We start from the raw sequence: 15,113 nt of genomic DNA on the forward strand, positions 1-15,113 counted from the left end.
AGGCACCCCAAATCCTAAGCGAGTTCTGTATGTATAGATCACTCCTGCTAAAAGCCAAGCTTGAGACTACTGGGATTCCTGCTAAATATTTAGACCCTTAGTCAAAAATAAAAACACAGAGTAAGAATTTGAGGAAAGGAAATAGATAGACTAAGGAAGCCTTGAGTTCCTTCCTGGAACCAAGGAAATAATAGGATTAAAAGCACACTAGCTTTGGAGTCAAGAGATCTGATTTTGAATTCCGGTCCTGTCACTTACTGACTGTGTGAGTTGTAGCAATTGGATTCTCCATTCTGAGCTACTGTCTCATCTGTGCAAGGAAAAAATGGGAGAAATGCTCTCCAAGGACCTTTCCAACCTTAGAACCCAAGATGCAAGATGTTTCCCGCCCCTGCCCAAGTCCCTGAGTCAGCTGTGTCTTGCGGCATTCACAGATGGCACTGGGGCTCTAGAAACCAAATTGCTTTCTTCCCCTCTCTTCCATGCATTTGCACAAAAATGGTTTCATCATTTAGGAAATCATCAGGAAGGGAGCTCAGATCAAGCTGTCATAAAAATAGACCTGAGCTCACTGAGTCAAAATTAGGTAGAGCAGGTGGCTTGATGAGCTATCCTTGCAGGAAGACAAAGAGATCCTAGCATCCTCGCTCAGAGCAGGCATCTCGCACAACCTCCCACCCACACCCACATCCAGCCACCCACAGCTTCCCTGACAGGTGTTTTCCTAGCCTTTGCCCAAACACTCGCAGTGACAGAGAGCTTCTGGCCCACCTCAGTATTTTGCGGTTTAGAACACTGAAGTCCAAAGAGCTCACATATGCAAAGTGCTGTGCAAACCGTACAGCGTTATATAAATGCTGGCGGTTATTATTACTATTATTACTATTATCAAAGATGCCTTTGAATGCAGCTCTTTCCTCTTCCATGTTTGCTGAGAGTGGTACACCTGGTCAGAAGGGTACAGTCACTTTCATGGTAGTGGAAACTCAGTCCAGCCTGAGAAATACCTACTAATTGAGCACTAATTTGGTGCTTTTAGAAACTGGGAAGCTCTTGTCAGTGGCTAAAGCTCGAGACAATTAAGTCTGCAGATGATTTTTTTTTTTTTTTAGGAAGAAACTATTCTATTTGTCAAAGTCATTCCAGTGGGACAGTCATGGGTCCAAACCTTAGTTATAGTGATTTTGTTGCTGTTGTTGCTGCTGCTGCTGCTGCTGCTGGTGGTGGTGGTGGTGGTGGCAGCTAGGTCCTGCCATAGTGCAGAAAGCACTGGGCTTACAATGAAGAAGACTCACCTGGGCAAATCACTGCACCTGGTTTGCCTCAGTTTCCACACCTGTAAAGTGAGCTAGAGAAGGGAATGGCAAACTTCTCCAATATCTTTGCCAAGAAAATCCCAAACAGGGTTATAGAAAGTCCTACACGACTGAGCAACAATAACAGATTTGCTTCTACTGAACCATTAATAGGCCACAGGGAATGAAGGCCTAAACTCCCCTACTCTCTCTACACTGAGCCCAGAGCTGTCCAAAGCAGGTGCTCAATAAATGTTTATTGAAACAACTTTGAAAGGCTTAGAAATTTCCTTAACACAGTCACCAAACACAGTTCCAGAGGACTCATGATGGACCAGGCTGCTCCTCTCTAGACTGAGGGCAGATTTTTTTATTTTAAGAATAAAAAATGGAGGAATTCCTTTTAAGTGACTGTAAACTTTTCTAGCAGGTTTTGCTTTTTCATTTCAATGGAATAAGAGATAGGAGGGTAAAAAAAGCAGACTTGAAAATAAAATAAAATTGAATTAAAAATGATCATTTTTTGAATATTTGCTGTTTGACTAATTCATACTTATAGATGAGAGAGTTGAGACTTAGGGAATTGCTAATGAGTCACTAGATTCCAATCTCTTTGAGCCGTTACTTGACCCCTTTTCCTAATTCTTATCCAGAACACTGGTCACCAGGGTTCCTTTAAACCTTTCAGAGACTCTGGAAGCTGTGGAGGGGATCTGTCGGAGAGAATCCTTCTCCTCTCATGGAACTCTGAATAATAATAATAATATAATATATAATATAATAATATAATAACACCTCAAAGAAGCCATGAGGGAAGGAGACTGACTAATCTGCCTATTCATGAATAAGCTAGTACTGGACAACCTCTACCCATCTCAAGAGTTACATTAGGACCAAGTGATGAAGGGCTAAGCAAAAAAATTTAGATCTGATCCTAGAGGCACTAGGGAGCAACCAGAGTTGTTTGAGTAAGGGTAGTCAGATCTGGATTTAGGGAAAAACACTTTGGCAGAATAAAATGTCAGTGCTGGGAGAGATCTTAGAACAAAAGGAGCCTCAGAGACCCATAACTGAATAAGAACTTCAGTTACGATATTCCCAGCAGATGACCATATAATCTTTGCTTTAAAAGTTCCATTTGTGGCCCACCACCACCTCCAGAGGCGGCCTATTTTGGACACATCTAATCCCTTTATCCCCTAACATACTTGAAGAGACTTATCATATTTCCCTCAGATTTCTTATTTCTAGGTTAAACATTCCCAGATCTTTTCATTGATTTTTTATATGGTCTGGTCTCCAGTTCTCCCGTTTTGTTTCTACAAAACACAAAGCATTTTCAGTTTAAAACAAAAAATTGGGCAAAATTTCTGAGATCTGCTTAGATTTTTATATCTTTCTGACATCATTATCACCTAACTCCATCGTGTACAAAAAACACTGAACTCAATCACCAATCCCTGGTTTGACTCTTTAATTAATTAATTTAATTAATGCACACACACACACACACAAACATACACACACAGATATCCTTAATTCCAGTGCCTTCCCTTTGTGAATTATTTCCAATTTATCCTGTGTCTTGTTTGTATGTAGTCATTTGCATGTTTCTATCCCATTAGACTAGAAATTCTTTGAGGGCAGGGATTATCCTTTGTCTTTATTTTATATAAGTGCCTGATACTTAGTAGGCACTTAATAAATGTTTATTGACTGACTTATTGCTAACCATATAACTAACTTACTGGCATCTTGACCAAGTTACTTCCTTTCTGTGGGCCTCATTTTCCCCTATCTGAAATAAATTGGAATTGGCTAGTTGATATCTCTGGCTCCCTGCCCATGGATCTATGGTCCTCATCTCAATGGGATGATATCTAAAAAATAATCAAATCCTAAACTAGAGTTTAGTGGGGTTTTTTAAAAATTTTTACATTGCTGCATTAGTAACAGGCCATCTGGTGGGAACTCTTTTCTCACACTGAATCTGTACTATCCCTGAGAATGGAGGATTCCCAAGTGTGAATTTACTCACAGAATGTTGGAGCTGGGAGGGCCCTTAGAACAGAGTATGTCAGAGCTGGGAGGGCCCTTAGAATACAGGCTATAATCAGAAATGACTTTACAGATCATTTAATCCAGTCCTCTAATTTGAATGGAGCTAATATGCCACTGTGATCAACTTGTTTAACACAAGATAAGAAGGAGCTAATTTTTCATTAAAACTCTCTGTGTCAAACCCTGGCATCTGAAATAGAGGAAAAGCTAGAATCTGGCTACATAATCACTTAGTTTTAACCACTGCAAAAGCCATAAAGAAAGAAATTCTGTAAGAAACTTTCCTTTGGTAATTGAATTCAACATATTAATCAACTAGCCCATATTTATTGAGGATGAGCGGTTGCTTTCATTAAACATTCCAACATTCTGTGTTTCAAGCTCCTTTCCAATTCTGACATACATTCCATGATACTTCCTAGCTCCAAGACTCTTCTGTAAGTTCCCTCCTATCTGACATCCTGGGATCTAAGGCCCCCTTGCTGTGACATCCTGGGTTCTAAAGTGCTTTTTAAGGACTATCCCACCCATTCTTCACAGCCCTCCCAGCTCTAATATTCATTGATTCTATGATTTTCAGTCTGCTTTTGGCCCTTTGTTATTGTAATTGTTATAGAAATGGAATGATCACTCAGCTGAAAAGAAAGAGAACGGCAACATAGAAATTATATTCTGGTGTCTTTTTCCATTAAATTAAATAAATGACACAAAAAGAACACGTGCCCTCTTCCTGCAAGGCTGCCATTCTCCTGAGGAGATGAGCCCTGACATCCATTCAGTGAAAATAGGATGGGAGAAGGGAGCTCGGCCCGCTTGGCTTCTGTCTCCTCCCAAGGCCCAGAGTTCCCCCCCACAGAGGGACACTGCAGCGATGGCCACCTGCCTGCATCCCCAGGGCGGACAAAGACACAACATCTCTGGGGGGAGCCAGCTAGGCCCGTGGCCTGCTTCACTGCCCGTGAGCCATCAAAGTGTTAAGTGTCACCAACATTCTGGGAGGATCTGACCTTTTAAAATGGTCCTTTGGATTCCACAAGCATATATTAAGAGTCTGCTCAGTGCGCTCATGTGAAGAGTTTTTTTCTTCACTGTTCTAAGTGGGGTAGGGGGAAATGAGGTGCAATGGGGCTAAAAGTGCAATGTCCATTTGGTCATTTCAGTCATTTCCAATTCTTTGTGACCCCATTTGAAGTTTTTTTTGGGGGGGGTTGGCAGAAATAGTAGAGAGTAGTTAATCATTTCCTTTTCTAGTTCATTTTACATATGGGAAAATTGAGGCAAACGGGTGCAGAGACTTGCCCAGGATTGCAAAGATAAGTGTCTGAGGCTGGATTTGAACTCAAAAAGATGAGTCTTCATGACTCTAAGACTAATGCACTATCCACTGAGCCACTTAGCTGCTCCAGTATGTATATAGGTAAGTACAGACTTAAATCAGAACATGAGAGTTCTCATTCCTACCTACTACTTTGTGACCCTCAACATGTGTCTTGGCCCTTCTTGGCCTCTGTTTCCCTAGATATAAAATATCAAAGTTGACTGGGTGAACCAAAGGGCCCTCCAAGCTCTGATAGTCTGTGTTTGAAGGCCCTTCCCAATTCTGACATTTCATATGCTAAGAAACTGTTTAATCAGACATTCTACAGACTAAAACTGACTGTCCTAATAAGGGCCCTTCCTGGTCTAAAATTCTATCTTCTGAATTATTTTTTCTAATATCAATCTCATTCCTGAAGAGGGGAAATGGTAGAAAATATTCTCTGTGTCTTTCTGTTTCTATCTTTGTCTCTGTCTCTGTCTGTCTTTCCCTCTCTATATGTCTCCTCTCTCTCTCTCTCTGTCTCTCTCTCTCTCTCTGTCTCTCTCTCTGTCTCTCTCTCTCTGTCTCTGTCTCTCTGTCTCTCTCTCTGTCTGTCTCTGCCTGTCTCTGTCTCTTTCTGGCTCCTTCTGTCTGTCTATCTGTCTATCTGTCTCTCTGTCTCTGACATCCTCTTTCTCTTTCTCTCTCTCTCTCATTTTGTACATCTCAGTGGGTGCTTTATATTCCTTCCTCCAAGGCATGTTGCCTGGGCCCACTGACAAAAGGCAATTACCTCATCAGGTTCCCGGTCTTATCACTGCCTGCAGACGCTGCCTCCTGCCAAGTAGAGAGAAATCCCTCTTTTCAGCCCATCAGAGGGCAGCTGCTTTGGTTTCTACAGACCAATAGACTCTCTGTTGACAAATCAAGGCCTTCTGGGTGATGCTGCCTTCCCAGCCTGGAAAGGAGAGGGACCAGGCTAAAGCAACTGGAGCCCTGATTATAAATACGTCTCACTTTAAGGTGTCCAGTGTGAAAAGCCAGATCCCTCACAGATCAGTCGGGGTATGAGATGCTCTTGTTCGGCCCCTGACAGCTCGGTTCCATCCTCGCTTTCCATATCAGTCCCCCACAGCCTCTAGGATCACATATAAATGCCCTTATTTGTTTTTTAATACCCTGGCCCCTTCTTTTTTTTTTTTTATTTAATAGCCTTTTATTTACATGATATATACATGGGTAACTTTACAGCCAAACCTCTTGTTCCAATCCCTGGCCCCTTCTACAGGACTCCCCTTCACGCTCCCTTCCGCCTCCACAAACTGACCACCCATTCAACATCCTGCTTCATCTCTGGGTCTTGGTATGATGTCTCTCCCCTGCCTCAAATGCCTTCCTCACCTGCTTCTGCTCAGAGAATCCCAAGTCCTCCGAAGCTCAGCTCAGGGGCAGCCTTCCCTTCTAATGTCTTCCTGTGTAAGGAAGCTTTGTGTAATTTTTGTGGTTATTGATGTTGTTCAGTTGTTTGTCACGTCAAAAAATTGAGAGTTTTCTTGTCAGAGAGACTGGGATGGTTTACCATTTCCTTCTCCAGCTCATTTTTACACAGAAGGAAACTGAGGCAAACAGCGAAGTGACTTGCCCAGGATCACTCAGTAGGAAGTGTCTGAGGCAGGATCTTAACTCAGGTCTTCCAGACCACAGGCCCGGCAGTGAGCTGCCCTCGGTGTGTTCATATTATCTCCCCAGGTGGAATATAAACTCCTTGAGGGCAGGACTTGTTTCACTTTTGTCTTTGTATATCCATATTCTAGCACAGGGCTTCTGAAACTTTTCCCACTCATGAACCTTTTTGCCTGAGAAATTTTTATGTGATCCAGATATATAGGTATATAAAACAGGTATACAAATCAAACATTTACTCATAATAAATCATAATTTCACAACCCCCATATTCAGTTACAAGATACCATGTGGGGTTGCAAGTGACAAGACAGCATATAGTAGGTGATTAATAAATGCTTGTTGATTTATTGGTGTCAAGATAAATGGATGGATGGATGGATGAATAGATAGATAGAATATTTATTAACCCTTTTTATGTGCCAGGCACTGTGCTAAATGCTAGAGATACAAATGTAAGTAAGCAAGATGGTGCCTTCCTCAAGGAGCATACATTCTAGATGGAAAGCAGAGTACATAAGGGGAAGCTGGACTAATGATGGGATGCTTCTCTTTAGAAAGGAGTCATCCTTGGGAGTCTTTTACTACTGCAATAGACAGAACATAGGGGCAGCTAGGTGGTGCAGCACATAGAGCTCTGGCCTGGAATCAGGAAGTCCTGAGTTCAGATCCAGCCTCAGACAGTCTGTCTGTGCCAGTGATCTTGGGCAAGTCACTTCATCCTGCTTGCCTCCATTTCCTCATCTGTAAAATGATCTGAAGAAGGAAATGACTCATTGCCCTCTGTCTTTGTCAAGAAAACCCCAAGTGGGGTTCACAAAGAGTCGGATGCAATGGAAAAATATCTGAACAACAAAAAAACAAAAACAAAAAACACAATACTGGGCTAAGAGTCCCAGCAATGCGGAAAACTGTACTGGTATAATTATATACCAGTTATAACTGGGAGGAAGTTTTTCCTTATGGCCAAGCTTCTCTTCACTTGTTTTCAGTTCCCATCCATCATAACTGGTTTTATCCTCTGGAACCTAGCAGAATAAATCTCATCCTTCTTCCCAGGAACAGCCCTTCATATATTTAAAGACCACTATCACCACCCCACAGCCTCCATTCCAAGTCTTTTCTTCTCCTTCCATATTCCCCAGATCTGAATTCAAATCCAAGCCCTAAGTATACAAACCCGAACAAATCCTTCCATGAACCTCGGCTTCCCCATCTGCAAAAATGGGTATTATAATAATGGCCCTGCCTCCCTCCCTTAAAGTACTGCAGAAATAGATTCCCTGACGCAGTTTATTCGTCTGCACCCCAGGGGTAGGCAGGAGAGAGATGATTTTATGTGACAGTAAACTCACTGCTTGAGGACAAAGGACATATTAATTCTTGGGAAGAGAGAGTGAGCTGGCAGTGCCCTCACAGCATGCCTCCCTTCCTTGGGGGCCACCAGCCAAGTGTCATCACCAAGGCGATGCTGCACATCAGAGCTGTTGAGCTACGATGATCTATCCTAGAGAGGAAATTCGGCTCTTCCCAGATTTCCTCCCCAGATGGTTCCGCTGATTCAGGATGCGGCTGCAAATACCCTGGACCCTAGAACCTGGCTCTTTGGGATCCAGGGAGGGATTCTGAGACAGAAGATCAGGGGAGGGGTCACGTCCCAGCTGTAACTCACTGACTATTTCAAAGAGCGAGAAAAATGTTTGTAAAATGAAGAGATCGTAGTCTAAAGTGCTGGCTTTCTAAGGTCCCTTCTATCTCTTAGCTTTGTTTCCTCGTGATGTCATTGGTCCTATTGTAAAAAGAAGAAGAAACAAGAAACAAAACAAACAATATTAGCTCATGTCCCTATGGTACACTGAAATTTACTTCATATATTTTCATATATATTTATATATTTGAGGGAAGGATAGTCCTGGATCTATGGCTTTATCAGCATAAAAAATTTCTAATGTACACACCTCTCAGATTGGTTACAATGATAGGAAAAAATAATGATAAATATTAGAGGGGATGTGGGAAAACTGGGACACTAATACATCGTCAGTGGAGTTGTGAACAGATCCAACCATTTTGGAGAGCAATTTGGAACTATGCCCAAAGGGCTATGAAACTGTGTATACCTTTGACCCAGCAGTGTCTCTACTGCATCTGTATCACAGAGAAATCATAAAAAAGGGAAAGGGACCCACATGTGCAAAAATGTTTGTGGCAGTCCTTTCTGTAGTGGCAAGAAACTGGAAACTGATGAGTGGATGTCCTTTATCGGGGAGTGGATGAATAAATAATGGTACATGAAAATGGAATATTACTGTTCTGTAAGAAATGATCTGCAGGATGATTTCAGAGAGGCCTGGAGAGACTTACAGGAACTGATGCTGAGTGAAATGAGCAGAACCAAGAGATCACTGGACACAATAAGAACAAGATTATACAATGATCAATTCTGATGGACATGGCTCTTTTCAACATTGAGATGATTCAGGTCAATACCAAGAGATTTGTGATAGAGAGAACCATCTATATCCAGAAAGACGTCCATAGGGACTGAATGTGGATCACAACATAGTATTTTCATCTTTTTGTTGTTTGTTTGTCTGTTTTTTTCTCTAATTTTTTTCCTTTTTGATCTGACTTCTTGTGCAGCATGATAATTGTGGAAATATGTTTAGAAGAACTGCACATGTTTAACATATATTGGTTTACTTGCTATCTAGGGGATGGAGCAAGGGGGGAAGAGAGGGAGAAAAATTTGGAACATAAGGTTTTGCCAGGGTGAACTATATTTGCATACATTTTGAAAACAAATATATTGAATGGAAGGAAGGAAGAGAGAGAGAGAGAGAGAGAGAGAGAGAGAGAGAGAGAGAGAAAGAAAGAAAAAGAAAGAAAGAAAGAAAGAAAGAAAGAAAGAAAGAAAGAAAGAAAGAAAGAAAGAAAGAAAGAAAGTTAGTTCTAATGTGGAAATTCCCTCACTAATTAATGCAACAAGTTAATGGGCTTAGAAAATGGCCTGAGGTACTGGGAGGGAGCAAGTGTTAGAAGGTCAAGATTTGAATTCAGAACTTTCTTACCCCCAATTTACAATTGGGGAAACTGAGGTAGATCAAATGTCTGTCTACCTGTCTGTCTCTTTTTTCTCTTCCTCTTCTCAAGTAGAGTAAATTGATGTGGTCAATAGAAAATTGACCTCAAAGCCAGAAAGACTTGCCTTCGAATCCTGTCTCTGACACATCGTGGCTGTATGTCTCTGAGCAGATCTCAGCCTCTCAGTGGGAATGCTGTGAGCAGCCAAGAAGGTACTGACTCATATTGATAGAAGGAGTTTGTCCACCCAAGCATCTTCTATACCAATGAAATCACAAGCCCAGCCCTTCTTCCCATTCACTGACATACTGTGCCGTATCTCTTTATAATTTAATTATATGTAACTATATAATATTAATTATCATAAAATATATTATATAATGTTATTACTATATAATGTTATTGAGATAATCTATGATATTAATATATTTGTAATGTAAATATATTGGTAAAAAAACGTAGTGGAGGAAGCTGCTGTGACATGTGGTGGGGTTGGGAGGACACCCTTATGGCTCATCCATCAGAAGTAATTACACAAAGAATGAATCGTATCCAGAACCGAACAAATGGAAGCAGGCTGCCTCTTGGAAATTGCCAAGTGCCTTTAATGACCCCAATCTTCTCCCACAAACAAAAGCCCATTTTTCACGACATTCAAGGTATTATTGTGGGGCTGTGAGTCATCCAGCACTTCATTCTCCAAAGGGCTGGAGTTGGGGGTCACCCAGAAGGTGATGGAGATGCTGGCAGGAGACACAGGCGAGTGTGACTATGATCAATTACCCAGAGAAGTGGGGACCAGAGCGTCATCAAGCAGAAGAGCTGCTGCAAAGAGAATTCCTGACTGACAGTCAAGAAGGCCTCTCTCAGATGCCCAGTAATTCTGTGGGAATGCATCTTCTACTGCTCAGCCTCAGTTTCCTCATCTGTAAAATAAGATAATTATAGTTGATGGTCTCTAAGGTCCTTTCCTTAGAGATAGGGCCTGTAGTTAGGAAGAACAGTTCAGATCCAGCTTCATTCACTGATTGTATGATCTTGGGCAAGTCACTTACGTTTGATTGCCTCAGTTTCCCCAATTTTAAATTGGGGGTAATAATAGCACTTCCCTCCCAGGGTCAGGATCCAGTGAAATGTATTTGTAAAGTCTTTAGCACAGTCATAGTAGGCATTTTAATAAATGCTTGTTTCCTTTCAGTGCTTGGTCCCTTCCTGTTCTACTTACCTATATTATAACATATTATCTATATTTATTACATATAATATATATTATCTATATCTATAATCTCTATATCTATATTATAACAGATTATATTATCTATATTGCTGATGTCCTGGTGCTTCCCTTTTGTTCTTAACTATTTCTTCGATCTCCTTGAGCTCAATTCCTGGGGCTTTCATAAGGAATCTGAGCCAAAATTCAACGGCCCAGGGCCCGGGAACAGTGGTAGAGGTGTGATGATCAGCTTTGTGTAGTATCTTTGTTTCCAATCCTATTTTGTAATACCTCTGCCACAAGGCTCAAAGTCCCTGTGGCTTGTTCATGAATTCTCAAAAGGAGGTGTCCCAACAAGCCTCCACATGCAATTTTCCCTCTTCCCTGTGGAAATCTTACCTGGCCTCATACACAGTAGGTGCTTAATAAATGCTTGTTGGTTGATATCATAGAAGTCCCGTCCTCCTTAACTGTCAAGTCCATGTCAAGTCTAGCTAGAAGAAAGAACTTTGGAAGCATAATATCTGGATGGATAGTGCACTGTCTCCAGACTTAATCACAGGGCTAAGAGCTAGGGGATAACTGAATATATGATCTTGGACAAATGACGTTCCTTTGGGCCTCAGTTTCCCAATCTGTGAAACGGGGATACGAGTACTGTCTCCTTGACTGTGTAATTGATATAAACTCTGTATTAGCTTCAATGCAATATTGGTGATGTGGATCACTGTTTTCCCCTCCAGGGAGGAAATGTCAGATTTGGGGGCTTACAGAGGCCTCCAGAGACCTCATCCCTCTCAGGCTGGGAACGATTCGTGTTGCCCCCAGTTACCATTGCTAGCTAGGGAGCTTTTTTCCTCTGACCCTGAGACACACTGGTCATCAGCCCTAATTTGTAATTTCCAGAGGGCCATCGATAGACCAGGGACGCCCCAAGAGAGATGGTCTTGAGACGGTACCATGTGGGAAGGGATTGAAGGAATTATGGATGTTAAGGCTGGATTTGGAGTCATATTCTTCAAGATCTGAAGAGATTACATGTGGAAGATGTTTTAGGCCTTTTGCCTCTAAAGGGCAGATTGAGGAGCACTGGGTAGGAGTTACAAAAAGACCCATTTAGGGGGCAGCTAGTTGGTGCAGTGGTTAGAGCACCAGCCTTGAAGTCAAGATTTCAAATGTCAGTACTTTTGAACTGATGATTTTTCATTGTGTTGGTTGGAATCAAAGTTGTTTTTCTCTGTAATATTGCTATCATTGTATAAATTTCCTAGGTCTGCTAGCTTCTCTCTGCATTATATAGAGTCCCTTCCAGTTTCCTTTGAAACTATCCCCCTTACCCACATGTGCAAAAATGTTTGTAGTGGCCAGAAACTGGAAACTGAGTGGATGCCCATCAACTGGAGAATGGCTGAGTGTGAGTTATGGTGTATGAATATTATGGAATATTATTGTTCTATAAGAAGTGATCAGCATTCATACAAAATATCTGGGATTCTATCTGCCAAGGAAGTCAGGAACCATATGAGAAAAACTACAAAACAATTTCCACACAAATAAAGTCAGATGTAAGCAACTGGAAAAATATCAAGTGCTCGTGGATAGGTCAAGCAAATATAATAAAGATGACGATACTCTAAACTAGTTTAGTGCTATACCAATCAGAAAAAAACTATTTTACTAGCCTAGAAAAAATAATAACAAAATTCATGTGGAAGAAGAAAAGGTCAAGAATTTCAAGGGAATTAATGAAGAGAAAAGCAAATGAAGGTGGCCTAGCTGTACCAGATCTAAAACCATATTATAAAGCAGCAGTTAGCAAAACCATTTGGAACTGGCTAAGAAATAGAGAGGTTGATCAGGGGAATAGGTTAGGCTCACAGAATAAAATAGTCAATTATAGCAATCTAGTGTTTGACAAATCCAAAGACCTCAGATTTTGGGATAAGAATTCACTATTTGACAAAAACTGCTGGGAAATTGGAAACTAGTATGGCAGAAACTAGGCACTGACCCATACCTAACACCATGTACCAAGATAAGGTTGAAATGGGTTCATAATCTAGACATAAAAAATGAGATTATAAACAAATTAGAAGAACATAGGATGGTTTATCTCTCAGACCTGTGGAGGAGGAAGAATTTGTGATCAAAGAACTAGAGGTCATTATTGATCACAAAATAGATAACTTTGATTATATCAGGTTAAAAAGTTTTTGTATAAACAAAATTAATGCAGACAAGATTAGAAGGGAAGCAATAAATTGGGAAAACATTTTTTGCATCCAAAAGTTCTGATAAAGTCCTCATTTCTAAAATATATAGAGAATTGACTCAAATTTATAAGAAATCAAGCCATTCTCCAGTTGATAAATGGTCAAAGGATTTGCAGTCATATGAAAAGGTGCTCCAAATCACTACTGATCAGAGAAATGTAAATTAAGATGACTCTGAGATATCACACATACCTCTAAAATTGGCTGAGATGACAGGAAAAGATAATGACGAATGTTGGAGGGGACGTGGGAAAACTGGGACACTGATACATTATTGGTGGAATTTTGAAGGAATCCAACCATTCTGAAAAGCGATTTGGAACTATGCTCAGAAAGTTATCAAGCTGTGCATCCCCTTTGATGCAGCAGTGTTACTACTGGGCTTATACCACAAAGAGATACTAAAAAAGGGAAAGGGACCCATATTTGCCAAAAATTTTTTTTTTTTTTGCAATGGCAAGAAACTGGAAACTGAGTGGATGCTCATCAATTGGGAAATGGCTGAATAAGTTATGGTACATGAATGTTATAGAATATTATTGTTCTGTAAGAAACGATCAGCAGGATAATTTTAGAGAGGCTGGGAAAGAATTACATGAAATGAGCAGAATCAGGGCATTATTATACACAGCAACAACAAAATTATATGATGATCAATTCTGATGGATGTGACTCTCTTCAACAGTGAGGTGATTCAAACCAGTTCTAATTGTTCAGTGATGAAGAGAGCCATTTACACCCAGAGAGAGGACTGTGGGAACAGAGTGTGGATCACAACATAGCATTTTCACTTTTTCTGTTGGTGTTTGCCTGCATTTTGTTTTCTTTCTCAGGTTTTTTTTTTTTTTTTCTTTCTTGATCCGATTTTTCTTGTACAGCAAAATAACTGTATAAATATGTAGACATATATTGGATTTAACATGTATTTTAACATATTTAACATGTATTAGACTACCTGCCATCTGGAGGAGGGGATGGGGGGGAAGGAGGGGAAATTTGGTACAAAAGGTTTTGCAAAGATCAATGTTGGAAAATCACCCATGCATATGTTTTGTAAATAAAAAGCTTTAATTAAAAAAACACCCTAGAATGTAGAATATTAGAGCTAGCAGAAACCTTAGAACATAAAATATCATAGCTGTTTAAAAAACACCCTAGAAAAATAGCATGTTAAAATTAGAAGAAACCTTGGAACATAGAACCTTAGAACATAAAATACCATCGCTGTTATGAAATAGAACACTAGCCCTGGAGCCAGGAAGGCCTGAATTCAAATCCAGCCTCAGACACTTACTAGCCATGGGGCTCTGGGAGGCCTCCCCCCAGAACAGTGCTGGTTCCTTGGACCTAAGACTCAGACCTAGATTTGCATCTGTTTCTTTAACATTAATCCCTCCCTGGATGGCTAACTATGACAGTGGTTTCTGCCCTCAGATTGCCAAGGGATCATCGAGGACGTTGTCCTTTTGGGAGCACCAGTGGAAGGGGAAGCCAAGTACTGGAAGCCTTTCACAAAGGTGGTGTCCGGGAAGATCATCAATGGCTACTCCAGGTGTGTCTGGGTTAGTTTCCTGTGGGGTGAGCTCCAGCTGACCTGATTCTATCCTAGGTCATCTTTTAACTTGGGTTCCAAAAACCAGCCTCAGAGTGGTCCAAGGTGGGAAATAGAGCATCTAAAAGAGATCTGGGTGTCTGAAAGAACTTCAGGCTTGTCAGAGTCCAGTGGGAGCCAGAAAGGCTCACAGGATTGGGAGTTACATGTAGAAATAAGGAAGCAATCATCCAATTGTCCTCTGCCCCACCAGGGCATGCAGAGAATATTGTGTTTATTCTGGGTGCCACATTTTAGGACCAATAGTGATAAGCTAGAGCAATAGTTCTCAAACTTATATAAATATTGTATTTATAAATATATGTATATTTATATTATATAATTTTATTTATTACAAATAAAAATATTTATATATATATACATATAGTAATTTAATAATAAAAATTATTAAATGTCTCCCCAAAGAATTTTTGTTTATATGGGTTATATCTCTTGACTTTTACCATGTTTGAAATTATAATGTCAATAGTTTTATGAAAATAATTTGAGTTTGAGGCCCTCAGAAAGGGTCTTTGGATCTCCCTGGAGTTCCTGAATCACACCTTGAGAACTGCTGATCTAGAGCTGGAGTGGGGGAGTCTAACCTGCA

General features: G+C 40.6%; 1 protein-coding gene across 4 annotated transcripts in view; it reads left to right on the forward strand.

The window, feature by feature from the left end:
- The window catches only part of TMCO4 (transmembrane and coiled-coil domains 4), a 97,000-nt gene that overhangs the window by 73,325 nt on the left and 8,562 nt on the right, over positions 1–15,113 (forward strand). For all 4 annotated transcript variants that reach the window (XM_031962728.1, XM_031962730.1, XM_031962729.1 and 1 more), the window contains one exon: positions 14,347–14,464. In XM_031962728.1, coding sequence (XP_031818588.1) covers positions 14,347–14,464 — 118 coding nt within the window. The remainder of the gene's footprint in view (positions 1–14,346; positions 14,465–15,113) is intronic.

The sequence above is a fragment of the Sarcophilus harrisii genome, chromosome 3 (assembly GCF_902635505.1).
Source record: "Sarcophilus harrisii chromosome 3, mSarHar1.11, whole genome shotgun sequence".
Taxonomy (NCBI): domain Eukaryota; kingdom Metazoa; phylum Chordata; class Mammalia; order Dasyuromorphia; family Dasyuridae; genus Sarcophilus; species Sarcophilus harrisii.